At 38.6% G+C, this 18,706-nt stretch overlaps 3 protein-coding genes across 12 annotated transcripts in view; 1 reads left to right on the top strand and 2 right to left on the bottom strand.

Annotated features, from left to right (window-relative positions):
• Positions 1–18,706, top strand: part of LOC107224485 (dystrophin, isoforms A/C/F/G/H) — a 325,712-nt gene that overhangs the window by 90,473 nt on the left and 216,533 nt on the right. For all 10 annotated transcript variants that reach the window (XM_046745769.1, XM_046745771.1, XM_046745770.1 and 7 more), the window contains one exon: positions 12,355–12,460. In XM_046745769.1, coding sequence (XP_046601725.1) covers positions 12,355–12,460 — 106 coding nt within the window. The remainder of the gene's footprint in view (positions 1–12,354; positions 12,461–18,706) is intronic.
• On the bottom strand, positions 9,094–10,282 carry LOC107224488. The gene is made up of 3 exons (XM_046745797.1): positions 10,149–10,282; positions 9,745–10,053; positions 9,094–9,666 (listed from the first exon to the last, which is right to left on the bottom strand). Exons 1-3 carry the CDS (start codon positions 10,231–10,233, stop codon positions 9,518–9,520), a joined length of 543 nt encoding a protein of 180 aa, XP_046601753.1. The 5' UTR covers positions 10,234–10,282; the 3' UTR covers positions 9,094–9,517.
• LOC124295500 lies at positions 13,233–13,799 on the bottom strand. The gene is made up of 2 exons (XM_046745805.1): positions 13,634–13,799; positions 13,233–13,557 (listed from the first exon to the last, which is right to left on the bottom strand). Exons 1-2 carry the CDS (start codon positions 13,782–13,784, stop codon positions 13,373–13,375), a joined length of 336 nt encoding a protein of 111 aa, XP_046601761.1. The 5' UTR covers positions 13,785–13,799; the 3' UTR covers positions 13,233–13,372.

Here is an 18,706-nt window from a genome sequence, read left to right as displayed (position 1 = left end):
AATTTCACCACCTACAGGTGGAATCATCAGGTAGTCAAAGGTGGTATTCAATGTCATTAGCGGTTAGTCAAAACAATGAGTTGTTACGGTGGCGCCTGTTATTGATTTCCGATTCGGAAGACGAGGCGTGCACGGGGCGCAGAGCTTGCACGGAGGAGACGGAGAGGAGGAGGAAAAAGAGAGAGAGAGAGAGAGAGAGAGAGAGAGAGAGAGAGAGAGAGAGGGAGATAAAGTAGCGAGCGAGAGGCTGAATAGAATCGTTTCCTGCTATTCGTATGCAGGTGTGCGTTTCGAATCAACTTTCAAATTCTGCCGCTAATCTAATCGATCTGTAATCGTTATACGTAACAAATTGGCAATAATTAATACATCTTTCTGTATGCAGTGGCGCTAACAGTGCGGATATTAATCGAATCAGTAGTAAATATTCCAACGAACGTATAAGCCAAAAGTGGACGCAATTGTTTTGTTAATTTTTCTTTTTTTTCTTTTCTCGAACCGGCTTTATCGTAGCCTACTTCATTTTCTTTCACTCATTCATCTACGGTAGCTGCGATTCTCGTTTCTTGGCATACGAAATTACCGTCAAGGTTAATATTCTGGTATGAAATCGCAAAGTTCATCCGTGAATTCATGTCTTCGATTTTTTTCTTCTCTCATTCGTAAGCGTTTCTTTTTGAAATAATTCCAACATGGGGGTAACTTATTTTTGTGCGTAACACACCGTGTTTTTTTTTAATCTCATTTCCGTCGCTCTTCGTTGGCATATTTTTTTTGCTTAAAAAATCAAATGCGACGTAATAAAAGAAGAAATAAATTACACTCGAGTTTTCTTCTTCTTTCTTCTTCTTTTGGTTTTTTGTTGTTCTGTTTTTTTTTTTTTTTTTCCTAATTTTATTCATACCTCTCGGTGGTAGAAATTAACGCGTTCGCATGCTTCGGACTATTCGTCAATTTTCTTTTTTTTTTTTTTAATGTAGATAAGCGACACACCTATTTCTATGTGATAAAATTCATGTTTGTCGGTATGAAAACTTAGTCTTGGATCACAACCTGTGCATTATACTTGTGCGTGTCTTGTTTGCGTATAGTTACCTTATAACCGTAGGCAGGAAACACTGGCAATATAATCTATACCTAATATACATGAAAACGTACTTGCCTCTCGAAACGATCTCGTAACACGCGAACTAAATCATCATCATCATCATCATCGTCATCATCAAGCCGTCCGTGCTGCCAAGGTTCACCAAGTGTTAATTATCAAACCCCCCCCCTCCTCCTTCGTTTGGTATTTCCGAGCGAAGGGTTCTTCAATTTTATGCCCCTTAAAGCAGATCCCGTTCATTCTTTGCTTCGCCAAAAATTGGCCATTTTCACTCGACATTCATATTCAAGAATATTACTGTAGGAGAGTCGAGAGGGAGGGAGGAAGGGAGGGAGGAAGGGAGGGCGGGAGGGAAGGGGGCGGATTTCGAGAGGATTGGTTAATGGTCGAGAAATCGGGTTAAGTGTACTCGGGAATGCCAAACCCTCCGAATCTAGAAGGCATTTGTAGAACAATAGGCCTGATGGAACCAGCCGCGAAATTCATGCCTACGTCGTATCGTCGTATCGTCCGATTTTAAGCCCGAAAGGCTCGATTAGGGGATGCCACGGGTCATTTATTTCTAACGGGGAAAAAAATGTTGGGAATAAAAAAAAATTACGGAATTATTAATGGATAAGTGTAAGTAACGTTGGGTCAAGATGAAGTAATCGAGTTAATACGACGTACTATCGATACGAAAAAGCAAACGAAGCAATAAGTGACTTGCAATTAGCGATTGTCAGTAAGCTAATAATAATCGAATACGACTCGATTGAATCGGTGAAGATTAATCGTTTCATCGATTATTTCGTACTTACTTTTTTCTTTTTTTTTTTTTTTATTTGAAATTTTGCATATGAAGCCAAAATTTCGTAAATTTCAGTATGTAGTTTTCATAGGGGAAAAGTTTTTTTGACGATTTGTAATTTCAGGTGAAAATATTCTATTACCTATCACGTATTGTATCGAATAGACTACTTGGTAAGTAAGACAGTCACGATAATTGATATTCAATCGAGTTTGAAAAACAATCGATTTAATCGAAAAAAGGATTATTTTTCGTCATTACTACTTGCAATAAAAGAGTTCGGGTATATTTTGGCGCATAATAATCTGCCTTTTTGCCAAAATGCCAAAAATTGTCGGTACCGTTTATAATGAAATTTCAATAAATCATAGGCTAATTTTATTGCTACATACATGGATTGACGAGAAAACAATTTTGAGGGAAATCGATACAGGTTTGCGTAAAGTAAACTTACACTTTATACATGAAAATGTATTCATACGGTATGAAAAATTTATCGCAGGTAATTTTCGCGGAATTCGTTCACGAATACAATAACCCATTATTTGATTGAATTTTTAATGAAAAGGAAAAAAAATAATATATATGTATACTCGATAACGTAAACCGGCTCATCTTACAAATCGCTCTGAAACTATTTCGATCAAAATTTACAGTCATCAATTATCATCTGTCCCGAGAGATAGAGAGTGGTTTTCTTTTAACAATAAAACTTACCACGATTCGTTAATCTAAAATTGATTCTAAACTTCTTGTTCTTAACTTTATCGTTTCGACGCTTTTCCAACTCGATTGTAAACCCGGTAGATTCTTAAACTTTTATCTTGCGAATAATCCCTTGTGTTTTAAAAGAAAGAAGGAAAGAAAAAAATAAAAAATCCTCCCAACTTTTCGGGTGATTTATTTCCAAAACAAAGGTTTTTCTACAAGCAACGTCAACGCCGTTTTTCGGGGGGGTCGCATTAAGTCGACGACGAGTCTCGCTCAAAGTCGCAGTAGTTACAAGTAATTAAGTTTACCCTTTGTAACGGGTAGCAGGCTGAAAAGGAGAACTCTGACGTATGCTGCTGATGAAACACACGCTCTGGGCTAGAGACGGTAAAGTCGGGCTCAATTTTACCATTAAAATTACGCGCGGTCCGCCCGAGGTTACGATTTTTCACTTTATTTTTTTTCATTTTATTTTATTTTTTATTTTTTTTTTCACTCTTTTTCTTACCCTCGCCGCGATTCATCCGCGAATTTATCCGAGAAATAAACAACGGCGGCACATTAATTCAATGAGATAGAAAAAAAAAAAAATAAAATAAAAATGAAACGAAAAAATGAAATATCACCAACATCGGAATCGAATCAACTGTAAATGAAAAATGACCGCGAAAACGTCGTGTTAATGATTATGATTACACTCGCCTGGCTGGCTGGTAAATCACGATATTGCAAATATACACTCGATGCTTATTCGCAGCAACTCGTTTTACCCCGAAACGTGTCAATCAGCGCGAATGTTTGACGCAAACGTGAAGGATTGATGTAAGTACGTGTGCGGTGGACTCTGCAAATACATTTCAGAGATACGTAATTCACAGGATTGTTTGCCCGCAGTGCCGAGTATTAACGAAGGTTCAATTTTCCGCTCTTTGTTATACATTGTATACCTATACCTACATCAGCGCGATCATTCATAGCGAGACAAATTTTTTTTTTGTTTTTAAACACAATTATTCGCAAATCAAATTAATTCGTTTCCCTCGCTTTTCTCATTCCGTATTTTTCCTTGATTTTTTATGTCACATTTTTAACAACATCTGATGTTCTTTTTCCGATCAATTTACTCATGTTCGTTCATATATCTGTGAAAAATTTTCATTCTTCATTCCCAGTTTCATCATTCGAACAAGGAAATGAAAAAAAAGTGTTCCAAATGTATAAAAATTGACTAGGCTTAAAAATCTGGACCAAATATCATGAAATTTCGTTGAACTTTGAGTCGTCGATGTACGGCCTCGTTTTTTTTTTTTCCATCAAAAAATCGTTTGTTCGTCCGACTTCCGGGGGTTGTTCGAACCCCTCGCTGTAATCGGTCCAACTTCCATCATCCCCCCGCACACATACGTAGTTTCAGCCACTCGCTCGGCACAGGGCAAGAATCCTCGTGTCTGAACACGCCTGCTCCGTAGAGTCCGTAGACGTAGAGTAAAGACGGGGTTGCGACTCTCCCAGCATCCCTTCTCTCCCCCCCCCATTACTTCCCACGTCGGTTTCAACCCCCAAAAACCCCGTCGGCTCTCCTCGTATAACCGAGCCGATGTTTCACGCGGCGCCAAAATATCGCCCCTGCAGTATCTCGACGCGTCTCTCCGACGATCCACGTGCCGGCGTATCACTCGAGTCCTACTTGCGACTGTCGGTCGTTGAAACGAGCCATTGCGGTTCGGTTTCCGCTCTCGTCTCCGTACTTCCGACTTCTCATTCTCATCCGCCGATTTTTCAACCCCCACCGGCGACTCCGTTTTCCAAAAGGGAATCAAGGTTACCCTCCTCGTCGGAGACGGGAACGCTACGCGTGGTCTCGAACCAAAATCGATAGCTGCTGCTGCAACCCTGAAACGGACGAACAAGTATTGACAATTTCTACTCGCTTGCTCCGCTTCCTTGCGTGATACGCCGGAAACTATAAACGCGACGCCTCGCTTTCTAACAACGACGTCGCGGCGCCACCGTAGCCGGATATTTATGTTTTTATTGTCAATTGTTGTTCGTACGTATATATTTTATTTATTTATTTGTATATTTTTTTTCTTTTTTTTTTTACTACTATATCGGCGTGCAACGTAATCGCGGAAGCGTGTCGTAACCTCGCGAAAAGTTTTTAAAATCTAGACAAGGGTCGATAATTGATAATTGCCGTCGTCGAAAGACGAAAAAATAATATTTATAAATATAACGTCATTTACCTTAATTATCGTACAGCTCTCCTTATTACAGTATGATTCGTCGTCGGGTATAACAATACAGTTTTATACACGCGTGACAAGTGTTGTTTATTTTTGTCATGCAACATTTTATTGCTTTCGTTTCATACTTTTTATTTACGTCAATGATAAACCAACGTTGGCGCACAGTTTGCATGTAGAATTTTCGTAACCGCTTGTAGCACGAAATTTTACCCCATAGGCGAAGAGATGAGCTGGTTTTAATTAATAATAACAACAACAACAATCATAATCGTAATCACAATAATAATAACAGCAATGAGTGATAACGAGACGAATACGCACAGGGATTACTAGTCGAGTGAGATATTGTAAGCGTAAAGTTTTGAACGTTGGCTGTTCTTTTTTCTTTTTTCTTTTTTTCTCCTTTTCTTTTCATCTCTCTCTTCAATCTCTGGTCCGAAGGTTCGAGAACTGTTCGGTAATTGCAAAACTGTAGTGAAAAATTGAACGTTCTTAATGGATCCCGAAGATTCGTCGGCTGGCAGAGGAACCCTGCAGCTACGTTTCAACGTAAGTTACGTGCCTGTGAGATTATATTAGAGGATAAGAGGTTGGCAAAAAAAAACTGTTCAAGTTACAACGAACTTTGTCTCCTCCTAAGAGCGGAGGCAAAGAAATTTTTTTTTATCGTATCATTATTTTACGCAAGCGTATAATATCTGTGAATAGAAACGAGAGGCTGAAGGTTAAAACAATAAAAACACTCCGCCCACTTTTTTTTTTTTATCCACTTCGTCTATTATCCGCTCTACTATTTTTCGCTCCCAATCAGGCTGAATAAAACATTCGAAGGTGTAACGGTGCGAGTGGTTGGCAAACGGTATTTAATGCCGTATCTAATTTTTGTGGGTGAGTTCCGTTGTTGTTTCTAGTATCTGAGATATGAATAATGCAGAAGCATTTGTACTTCTCGTATATATAACACTCCACGCGTAAGGAAGAACGAAGATTAGCCGTTACGTTGCGCTATGATGAATTTTATCATCGATCCGCGTGATATGTCAATGAAAAATATTTTAACCACGCTGCAGGGTAAAAAACTCGGCGAGGTGGGTGAAATTTAACTCACAGTTTATTAGCCTTTAAAAAGTATCGGCACGCGGGTTATACAAACCGCAGACGATTTGTTTCAATTATCCTTAATCAACTCCGCGCGTATTTTCATATACTAATCCTGAATTCAACCCCGGGGATGAATATAAATCTCAATCAAAATCTATTCGTGTTTATTGGTCAGGTTTTTGTTCAATGATTCATCAGATTTACCGTCTATATTCGGAATTGTAAACAAGAATGGATACATTGTGATAGAGGTACTTTGTGGAATCGGTTACCGAATCAAATGTTTTGACGATTGGTTTTGGTGAAAACTGTACCCCTGGTACGCAAAGAAAGTTGCAAATTTTTGATATTTATCGAAATAGTTTGGCAGTTAATTATCTGATTAATAATAGCTTGGTTCGTTTGTAAACGAATTCCGTACAAATCACTCGCGACATGGATTTACAATCACCGGAATATATTTCGAAACAGAGCAATAAGTTGTTTCAACATTCATACTGTGTCGTATAATTTTACAAAAGTTATTTGTCTCGATCGATTGAAGAACTCGGTAAAAATTCAATCTTGGTTACTCCAATTTTCTTGATTGCCTTAACACTTTCGATACTGTAATCAGTATGATTGATTAATTTCCGATTATTAACTGTTTGTTTTTCTTTTGATTCGACTCCTCTTAGGAAAAAAAAAAAAAAAAAAAAAAAAAAAAAAAAAAAAAAAAAAAAAGGACGGAGAATTTTAAGCAGAGACTAACGGAGAAAGTGAAACAATAACGATTAGCAACGGTTGTAGTTTTCAAATTTAGGATAAAGAAACACGAGTTAAAAAAAATTTCACTCGCAATCAGTTTGATAAAATCGCGGTTCATCTCGTTAATTCTTTGTAAAACACGCGCGAGAAGGTCTCTCAGATATTTCTAAAGCGGTCAAGTTCAGGTTCAGATTACGGAAAAGTTGAATTGTGTAACTCCGGGCAACGGTGTCATCCGAGGGAAGCGAAACCGGTTACTTTTGCCGGCCGGTGATCCCTTTGAAACGTGTAATATACGGAGAGATTGGCAAAGGGAGAGAGAAGAAAAAAAACAAACAAACAGCACAAAACGATGACTCGGAAAAGAGGAAAAGGAAAACGAAAGTAACGAAACGTGAAAGATAATTCGACTTGGCCGAAGGATGCGAAGCTTGCGACGTTTCAGGTTCGGGATCAAAAGTGCATTGCTCCTTTATCTTTACCCTCACCCTTATTTTCCTTCACTTTTTCTCGTCGCCGTTTTTCTCCTCCGCTTTTTGGCAAGGAACACCGGCGCTATCCTAATTTGTTATTTAAGCGAGTTTTTGACTTTTTAATAACGGCTCCGTGCCTACTGCTCCACTTTTTTCTCTCTCCACCCCTTTAAAACTCGTTGGGTATAAACGAGTGGCTTGAGAAATACGCCGTGAAAGTAGCTTACGGCACGTTTGTATATATATACAGACGTGTAATACCTATGTATAAAATTCCATCAACTTTTGAACAACGACAAAAACTGAACTCTCCTCAAACCCTCGAGGAAAACAATTAATTCCAGTTTTTGTTTCCTCCACCCCGGTTAATTTTTTGAAGAAGAAGAAGAAGAAGAATTTTTGCCAATCGCACGAATTACAAAAATGACATAATTCCTGCCAGATTTTTAACCCACTTTGAATTTTACAATCCAACTACGGATTCGGTCGTCTCGTGATCGATCGTTACGAATGGAAAAAGTTGAAAAATAAATGGTTGATGGGTAAAAAAAACTTCTTTAGAATATTCCTCCATTACCTACCAATAAAATTGGGAATGAGGAGGCGCGTTGTTCCGTGAAGTTGGAACATCGATCGGGGTATTCTTACAATCCAATTATAGGCGGCTGTCCGGCCGCTGAGTGATGTAAAAGGCAATTAAACGGCGAACAAAGGCGATTCCAAAGTGTCAGGTGTGATTATCGGCGTTTTACGTAGTAGAAGGGTCGGTGCGAAGAATTACCGCGGAAAATTAAGCACAAATTAATAAATAAACTGACGATATTATCCTCGCTTATCGAGCAACGGGCTACGTGATTCAAACGACTGTTTGACGAGAGATTCTTGAAACTTTGTAATTCAAGCAGTCTCAAACTTGTCGTTGGCACCATTTTACAAAAAAAGATTATCTTCGAGACTTGCGTCTGTACCGAAAATATTTTTCAGCTTGCTTGATCGGCGTGTGTGTGTTTTAGGTATATTGATTGATAAGAAACACGCGGTTTACTTGACCTCAATTTTTGTTTTTGAAAGTGTGTTGCGATCTGTGCTTCTTTAGAATAAATAATAAAAAATCAGCAGTACAATATAATTGATTTGTTCAAATTAAACAATTTACCTCCACATCGAAATTAAATTATAAGCTTCGCTTCTGTCGAACGTCCCGCGATATCTATTTTTTTTTTTCACTTGCGACGACTCAGTTTCAACTTTGAGCGATGTAGCTGAACGTTAATATTGCGTAAACTATGTTCGTGCGCTTTTCTATCAAAAGTATTGCTTCCGACAGCCGAACAGAGGCTTCGTAGAAAAAAAATTAGTCACAAAGCGAGTAGCTTGTTCATTTCGTTAATGCTGTCGGAGAACGTACTTGCTGAACGTGAACAGCAAACGAAACTTTCAACTGTTAACAGGCAAAGAGTTGGAACAGATATCCTCCGATGTGTCGGGTCTCCGCACACATCGATGATCGCATAGGTTTGAATACCTGCGAGTAACAATTGTTCGGAATTGTAATTTCTTACACTGCAAACGAAACGAATTTCATCGAGGAGAGAGATCGCTGGCGCAAAAGCGAAACGACGCTTCATTCGGCTGATATTTGACCGACACATGTACGAACGATCATCGTCCCAACCGGCGTTGTTCGAAGATCGTCACTTCGCTCATCCAGCCGAAGTCTAAATGTTGCAGCTTAATATTAATCGTTTGGATGGAACGTTAGATGAGGTGTCGGATGTGAAGGTAGAAAAGATTTTGCGACAATTCACATGGGTAGGAAAAAAAACAACAACACAAGTAACGCTGATAATACAAGTGATTTCTTTGTGGATAACGTTTTTATTATTACCGCTCAACCCCGTAATGTACATGATAATTTAATGTATTTTTGAAATGTATTTTTTTTTTTTTTTTATTTAATATCAGAATTACCAAAGAAATTTTTTCTCCTCAACTTGAAATACGATTTAAAATTCATACCAACGTTTCATCGAAAATTCTTGCTAATACACATTTAATATTACTGGCTATCGTATTTTTCACAATTTTTCAACTCTCGCCGAGTTTCAAGTTTGAAAGGAACGCCGTCGACGATGCTTCCTTTTTTCAATCTGATTCCATATCCTTCACCGAGACTCGTGAGAATGCTCATCCGCATGATTTTTATTCGGCTTCGCTTCGGGATTTCAACTTTGATTTCGCTCGCGGTGCACAATTTACCATTATTGAGATGTGAATTTGTAATTTTCGACAATCAGGGTAGCCAGTGGATCCTTCACTCGATTTAACTATTTACAGTTCAGTTTTCCTGAGAAATCGGAAGCTCGCATATGAAGTCTTTCTCATCGTCGCAGTCGTATTTTCCCAATTCGTTCGGACCAGGTTTTATTGCAATACACAAATCACCATCGATCGTCTGATCATTCCGTGATAAGCCAAAGTATGATCCTGTATGATCGAGAGAAAGATTTTATAAAATGCTTGTTATCCGCGTGGACGAAAAAGCGCGTTTAGATAAAGACTCACTGGCTCCAATGCTGTTCCGTTCCTGGCCGAAAACATCCAAAAGACCCACGCGTAAAACTTCTCCTAGTGATTCACTGAGGAATAATGTATACTTTAATTTGTCAAGGCTGTCTATTATCGCCAAGCGACCGCCCTCCTTTCTGCACTGGTTTTCAGCTTTTCGAAAGGTTGCGGTTTCGCTGTGAACCTTGAAGGCGACGCCGATTTTGGGATAAGCCACGTAGCCCGGCGGAAGTAATAAGTGCTTAACGGAAGGGGCGCCGGTCGTCGAATCGATTTGTTGTTGCAGCTGCTCGATAGTCATTGTACCTGTGAAATCGAGGATTTTACACTTATGAAAATATCCTTAAGACGAACACGCGTTGCGTCTTTGTTATTTGATTAAATTGACGCGAGTCTCTCACCGATGTGCGTAATGTTTGAGGATGGATTCGGAGCGATCAACTGACACAGCAGATGCAGCGGTAGCAAAGCGACAATCTGTGCCATTTTTACACTTGACGGCGATCGTTCTCGTCGTATTACTGACTAACGGAGACTTGCTCGCGCTATTTAAGGCCGAGTTTTTGATAGCTTCGTTGATCTTTGGACTCCCAAGATATGATTACATTTATATGTACGCTGTTCTATTTACGTATTTATCTTGTTGCTCGTGAATAACCCAACGTCTTGTACTTTTCCTTCGTGCAAATACGCCAACACCGCGTCGATGCATTTGAAAAATTAGATACAGATTTATAGGTTCGATTGCAGGGTTTTGATGTTGGTTATTGACGTCGTTTCGATGCCCAGCTACGCAACATTCACTCGGGTTTATAGATTCGTCGATTAAAAGTGCGGCTGCAGTCGCGCATCTCCCAATGAAGCAGCTTGATACATGCTTATCAAAATAAGCGTTCAGCTTGCTGGAAATTGATAAGTGAAATTTATAAAGTATTGCGAGCAGGTTTTGTGTAAAAGGTATAAATCGAAATCCAATCGAAAAATCATTTGTTGATCACGCTCAACGTAAGTTTTTATAATATTTTCACCGATGCTTTCATATTTCAATGCTGAAGCTAACAAAGTTGTAACGTTTTTCAAGTTCTGAGATGATAACTCCTCTGAACTTTCGTTAATCGCGTTAAAGATACGGATTTCTCAGAATTTTATTACGTTACTTACCAATACCGTCGTCCTTCATCCACTTTGCGTAACAGCAATTATATGTTCGTCCACATCAAACTCGTTGAAATGCAAAACATTTTTTCCAGAATTATTATTACATCAAAGTCCGGACGTCGAAACCTGATTTCTCTGAACAAGTATCACGATTCTTATCCCATCGGTCCAGTTGAATTGATCCAGCAATTATATTTTTCGGTACTAAATTCTCTCATTATTGCAAAATTAAATCCGTCCGTTCGGTTTTTTTTTTTTTTCACCATCACGTGGGCCAAAACACTTCTTGTGTATGATTTTGGCGATCGGTGTAAAGTTGATTTTATCATCTTGATAATCGATTTTCCACAACTCTGAGATTTCATTCGGTAATTTAAGTCGACAAAAAAATAATTTCACCTCACCGTCAAAATATTTCGCCTCTGGTATAAATTTTGAACAACGAACTCGCAAGAAAATTACAATGCAATTATCGTTATCCATTGATCGATATTCTCCGAACGTTTATGAAGATTGAGAGATATCTGCACGTATAAGTTGCAGTTTGTTATTTGCATGGAAAGGTAGGTTTCACTTCGGAATATTGTGTGTGTGTTTTTGTTGGTCTTCTTTTCATAATCCTGGACGCTTCTCGGATTAGAGAGACTTAGCATCGCCATTGTTTTCATAATCCCACCTCGCTTCCCTTCCAGCCCGACAGAGTCGCTCTTGAAAATCCCAAAATCCTCTTGGTGCTCAAGTTGCCATTTGCACTTGCCTCGTTTTCGCGCACCACGTGCGAAAATAACGAAAAACGGGCAGCTCTCACTCTCTGTCTCTCTCTCTTTCTCTCTCTCTCTCTATTAATATCCGTTCGTTTACTTGACGGAGCCGTTTTGCTTTCATTTTGCAAACGCTCCTATTTTTTATTCAAAATATTTTTAGACCATTTTCTTTACGGGACGATTTTTGTCTATCTTTTTTACGACATCCAACTTCATGATAAAATCGGTCTAGAAATGTTCTGAGTGAAAAATGGAAGGTTCGAAATTTTTTTTGGGAATTCTCGAACCGTTCGCACTGTTTTAGTTGGTCAAAAAAATTAAAATTTCTAGAAATTAGGCAAAATCCGGCCTATCATAGACCCGGACTTGAAACGTTTGGAAAAAAATACAGTTTTCGAGAATTTCTTGAGAATTTTCAATAAGTTCCCATTCAAAGTCACTCTCGATATTTATAAATAATTAACCAGCTGAATGATGAATCTGAGAAAATTCAGGGTACCGTTTCAGAGTTCGGACAATTGCAGAAAATTTTTTGAACACAGTAAAAAATATTTAAATAATCTATTATTTAAAAAATATTCATCTACTCATTTACTCGTTTCCTTATTCAATATTGTTCGTATTTAAAACTTGCGTAAAATTGCTCGCTTGACGGTTGTTTTTTTTTTTTTTTCATTCTTCACAGAATGTGCTGCGAGAATTGGAGCAGAAGAAACCACAATTGGACGAGCTGGTGCACACCGCTGAAAATCTTCGTGCGGACACCAATCGACAGCAGCTTCACGGCAAGGGTGAGTCTCGCTCTTTAATTTTTCGCTTTCTTTTCGCTCTACTTCGCTCGTTTTCTTTTTACCCCCCGCGTCGTTATTGCGGGCGCCTTTGCGCGAGGCGGAGACTAATTGGAATACGGTCAAAAAAAATTAATACGAATTGTGTTTCTTGCTGGAAGGTGTCGGTGAAAAAAGTCTGCCTTTATGATGCTCATGATGGTTGACAACAGGCTTGTGGCTGACAAGTTACGTTTTATAGCAGAGTACGGAAATAAAGCAGTTTTTGGTACTAGGACGTAAAAGCGTACCTTTTTTCTTTTTTTTTTTTGTACTGTCGCAGAAACGATTACTTTCGTTACTAGTGTTGCATAAAAAAATAGTTACTGCCGCAAGTTTTATGACGCGTAGGTTGATCGATTTTGCGTGTTAACGAAACTACGAAGATCGATCAACGAATCGGTCGGTACTTGTGATGTTGAACTAGCGAGGAGAAAATTCCTTCATTTCAGATACGCGGACGGTATTTTTCCTCGCCATGAACCTCGGCACGTGAAACTTCAACTTCGTCTTCACTCTTTTTTCGTTCCCTCTTACTCGTCGATTGGGATTCTTTTACATGAGAAGCAGTCGCTGCTCGGGGGTGTGTTACAACTATTGATCGACGATCCGAACTCGTTACGTTCGATTTTTGCGACAAGATCCGAGATCTCTGTATTTGAAACAGCGTTATCGGCGAATTGGTTTACCCGACAAAGAAAAGAGAAAATATCAAATCTTTGCCAAACTTCAATAATATCTTGGGATCGGATCGGATATACGGGTTTTATTTTTCACTTGGCAATCGTTGTAATCATTGTTTGTTTACTGCGTCAAAAGTACATAAATCCTACGGTATATATAAATTTTCGCGATTAGGGTCAGCCTGGTTGTCGGTCACGTTGGCTTGACACTGTTCGTCGCAGGGTCCTTTTCAGGAATTGGGAGCTCGCAGGCGTAATGCGAAGTCGTTACCAGGCAATCGATAGTTTCTAGTGACCCGTAGAAAGTTCCTATCCAAACACATTCTTGACTGTTGTTAGGTTGACTAGACTTCCATGGTATGTTGCTTACGGTCGATTCTATGAAACGGAAGAAACGATCGCTTATCTGACGTAAACTTCGCGGACTTTACGATTTTTAACAATCAGAACTTACCGTCACGAATACTGATCCATTCGTCGAATTTGTAATAAATGCCCACGTGTACTGTGTAAGAATTGTTCGCCATCAGGTACTCGTACAGTTCTTGGTTATCGGCCACTGTCAAACTAGCACCCTCCCTCTCGCAGAGCGCTTTCGCCTCCATCCAGGTTCCTCCCTTCTTGTTCTAGAGCTTGTAAGCCACGCTTGAGTCGAGAATCGGGGCGTAGCCGTCCGGAAGAGATGCGATTGCCTTTTCTCTTTGAATCGAAGCCGAGATCCTCGTGTTATCACCTGGACGCGGAGTTTGTTGTAGTTTTCTTATCCCTGCACTTTCAAGCATTGCGGTGTTCTCTCTTACCTGGAGAAAGCGTCAAGCCGCTAAGCACGGGTAAAAAAATCCCAGTATGGTCAAGAGGCACGCAAGCTCCAGGAGCAGCGATTCGAACCGTCCAATCATTTTTAAGCCCATATCTGTCAGTACCGAAACAGATCGTGTCGACAGTTGCGTAAAGTTTCCGCTCACTTCTTTTATATATTTCAATACGTCGGATATAATGTATAATATATAATAATATAAATATAATAATTCCCTCGGCTATCTGCCCGCCTGCGATTCGCTTTTGCGTTGATGTCTTTGCGTATCGTTATCATTTCTTGAATTACGCCGATGCTGACATTACGTAACTTTTAATGGAAATACCAAAATCGCGTGTGAAGTTATTTTTTTTTTTTTTCTTTAGTTGGAATTATCTCCTGACAAAAATAATTATTGACGAAACAACGCGAACAGTTGGTAGAAATTTTCATATTCATTTATTCAACGACAATTTCTTTTTCGTCTTACAGGTTTTATTTTTGTATTCTTTATTATTCTTCTCGTAATATTTCGTCGACAATCTTGAGTTTGTAGGACACGAGTGACGTATTTTGACAACGAACATAATCGCTAAGACGGCAAGGAAAATAAAGCTGCTTTGGGGAAAAAGATTAAACAAACAGTCGCGCGATATATTTTTTCCGGGTTGCTCTTCAAAAACAAATGATAACAGAGGTTGATAGCGTCACTTTTGACCCATTCTACGTAACAACGATTATATTTTTTTTGCATCATATTCGTGGCTATGTAGAAATTTTCATCGCTTATATAATTGTAATTATCGCAAGTCTGTGGAATTTGCGCGAGCCAAAAACGAATATTACAAATACGCGTGGCATGAAAATGCATTCGTAGTACTCACGATACTCTGTGTAACGAAAGTGTGGTTTACAAGTCCTTTTTTTCTTTTTTTTTGCTTCCAGCGGAGTGCAAAAAAGAGCAGATGTTGAACGTGCACTTTGAATACTTTACTAGATGTCAAATTCTTATTTCTCCAACGTAGCTAACAAAAGAAAATACAGTTTCGTTGGATAAATTTTACTTTTGTAGAAATCAGAACGATATTTCAGATTTTAAGAAAATTTACCTATTTCTCGAAACGTTTATCGTAAATAACATCTCGACAAACTTTAGTTTCGCATTTAAAACACGTTTGTTGAAAAATAATAATTAATTATCAATAAACTACAAATGTAAAAGAAGTGATGAACGAAATTCGAATCATCAATATTCTTCGTACTTCTATGTTCGTATGGGATTTTCCCCTCATTCAAATCTAAAACCTACGTAATTTTCATCACGTCTTGGTGAAGAAAATTCTCCTTGTTTTTCCAAATACGCATCCACGTCAGCTATCACCCAAAAACTTGAAGACTTGTTTATCAACGTAAAAGAAAAAAAAAACGGTTCTCCCTATTATTCGATCTACGGAGTCAAAATTTGTTCGTTTAAATATAAGCTCAAACAAAAAAAAAAAAAGAGAAAAAGAAAAGTGTAGTAAATATCAAAAAATAGCAGAAAATTTTTCTGAACGTAATCAAAAATCGGTCGGACGTTGTTCGGGTTCGCACGAAATTCCCTGTGTAACATACATGTAAACGTCGGAGGGATTAAATTTGACAAGTTTTGAAGGGGCGGCGGAGAGGGGGGGCAGGGGGGGGGGCAGATTCGTTATTACCCAGCCATCCAGCAACCTGAGTTAAGGAAGCAAGGTAAGGTGTCTCCGCGCATTTCTACAGGGTTGAGGTATTTCAGAAATTTCATTACCGGGAACCAGAGATCCTCGCCCCCTTCTCCCCCTCCCTCTCATCATCCCGCCATATTTTATCAACCCCACGCAGAATCCGGCTCCGTAAATGATATCCGGCTGCAGTCGGTTTACACGGGATTTCTATATTCCTATCTATCCTATTATATGTATATATATATATATATATATATCCGTCTGATTGTGAATTCCGTCGTGGATGCAAACGGCGAACTATCGATGATATTCTCTCTCTCTCTCTCTCTCTCCCTCGTTTTCACGTATTCATCATTTTTACTCCTTCCAACATGCCAGCACGAACATTTATAGCCTTGTGCGAATTTGGCGTGAAATTTGCGAAACGCGTTTGAAAACTTTCAGACCAACCGCGCTTGCTTGTCGTTTACGATTTCTTGACGGAATTGATCTCGTCACACTTTTATTTATACATTCGCCATCTTTCAATTCCAAGGAGGAATTTGTTCGTCTGCTCTTGAAGCAGTTTTATGCAATTTTGCGTAACGCGCATACCTCGCGATCCTAGCCTTAAACCCTTTGGCGTTACTACGTCTATCTTTCTCTCTCTCTCTCCTCTCCTCTGCTCTCCCTCTCTCTTCCTCTCGCTCTACTCTTGATACACGTTACGCCATGTCCGTGATATGCCTGCCCTAATTACTCGACCCCGCTGTAACGCCCAACTTGCACGAATATTTTATGCAACACAATTCTCTGATCCCGAGGGAGTTTCTCGTTTGTCTGAAACGACCGTTTCGCAAATGTTAGCGTGGCGTTTGCTTGACGTCGGGTCTCAAACTAACTGGTTTAAAAAATGTTAATGAAATTATTTGCAGCCATCTTTACCGATGGTTTGATTTTTATCACAGATTTCTAACAGATGCGCGGAAATCGATTTTTTGTACGAAAATTTGGTACGTGCTAACTGATATTTGGGCGGGGTTTTTGTTCAAGTTTTGTTTAATTTTGTTCAAACAAAAATCACGATTCAATCAGGTATCATTCTTTTTCTTTCACTCATTGTTTATCTGCAAAAGTTTATCGTTACACGCGCCTAATCGGTTCGTATTTTATTATATAATCCAGCTAGTCGAGGCGGGTGAAATTAGATACAAAAATGGGTAAAACCAAAGTGATAAAAATTACGGCCTACCGCTCTTCGTCCCGAATGTTATTGTATAATAAACACGGTAGTTGGTAACGAGGTGATTAAAATCCATCCTAATCTACGCCGTGTTGCCGCTCTCGGGATGCTCTTCTAAACACTGCTTAATCACACGGACGGACCTCCAGGCCACAGCAATTATTATTTCCCTTAGGTTTATTATTACACTACCGTGCATAGAACGGCTTATGTTCACCGTTTATTCAGAGGGAGGTAAAACGACTCGACGCTTCGTTATTAATATTATCATTATCATTATCGCATACAATGAATGATGAATTATTAAAAAAAAAATTAAAAAATTTTTTTAACAAACGACTTGAAAAAACTGAGACTGTTTGTTAATCCATTGATTTCCATTTGCTCGGATCAATATTTTCTCGACTCGAGGTTGTTGTGAAAAAATTTCTTTTTATCTTCAAATGAAATTCAACTCCATTATCTTTCGTATTAGTTTACAAGACTTGTTATCGTCGTTTTTAATATTGTTACTTTTATTATTTCTTTCGATGATCTTCTTGACTTTTTTTTTTTTTTTTCCTGCATACGTCAGATTGATGATTAATCCGAAGCTTTTTTCCCGAGACAATAACGTCGTTGCTATGACGAACACTTGAAAGCTTCAAGAGACCTTTTCAAAACCTTCCGTCTTCTCCTCATTTCTGTCTCTTTATTTTTCCTCCCCATTCATTGGCGTACGTGAAACACAGATTATTTCGCACTCGTCCCGGAACGAAATCTGATTTCCTTTCTACTCTTCTGCCCGCAGTTCGCATGTTCGGTAAATATTTTAATAACGAATTTCGCTGTCCTTCTTCATTTGTGACATTTGCTATGATTACCGTATTTTTGCGTAATCCTACCATTTTCATGACCGATTAAACACTCATCAATGAGGTGTAGTTAAACATTCAAATGTCAATAATTTAAAAGGGCTGCATTTTGCTGTACGGTATTTGATTTGTAATTTCTTTGATCAATCTTCGTCTTTTTTTTTTTATCGGAGATTGCCTCCTAGACTCGATTCGAAAGTAATCTTTTCACCTATCCGATATGCATCTAGTAATAAGCAAAGAATTTGATTTTGTCGAAAGTGATGAAAGTTCCGATGAAACGATCCCGTAGGATTTCCATTCCATCCTCTTCAATCTTTTCAAATTTTCTATTTTCTTGTCTTCTTTTTCCTGAAACGAAAAAACAGTTCCGTATCAGCAAACGAACTTATAAATCGGTTTAAATTATCGAAAGAAATGAGAATAATTTTTGCTTTCTTTATATTTTTTTTTTCGTTTTTATCCTCAGTATCAATCATCGTTTTATTGCTATAGAATTCTTGCAGGCTTGTAGAATAACACAATATTCGTACAACATATATTCGATTTATCGATGAAAAATTAATCGTTTAATTATAACGCAAATAAGAATTTCAATCAACTCAATTATCACACCCTTCAATTTTCCGCGATAACATTAACGAGTTGACGGCTTCGAGGAAGATTTGAGAAAATTCTCATCAATCTATCGTTTCAGGAATAATCTATACCCCATTCCACTCGCCAATTCGACCAAATATATATTCGGATCAGAAACAGCTTTGGTAAAAACGTGCAGAGAGAAATCAAGTCAAATATTTGAATTCAGGAGGGAAATAAAGTTCGAGGAGGGGGGGAGGGGGGAGGTGGATACACGAAGAACCGATTCTATAATGTATTTTCTGCGGCATTGCGGGATAAAAGTTTGTCTCGTGGTTATGTATACGTATACATATATGTATATATGTGT

Source organism: Neodiprion lecontei, chromosome 7 (genome assembly GCF_021901455.1).
Source record: "Neodiprion lecontei isolate iyNeoLeco1 chromosome 7, iyNeoLeco1.1, whole genome shotgun sequence".
Taxonomy (NCBI): Eukaryota; Metazoa; Arthropoda; class Insecta; order Hymenoptera; family Diprionidae; genus Neodiprion; species Neodiprion lecontei.
Note: the sequence above shows the minus strand (reverse complement) of the source record. Positions and strands in the feature narration are given on the sequence as shown.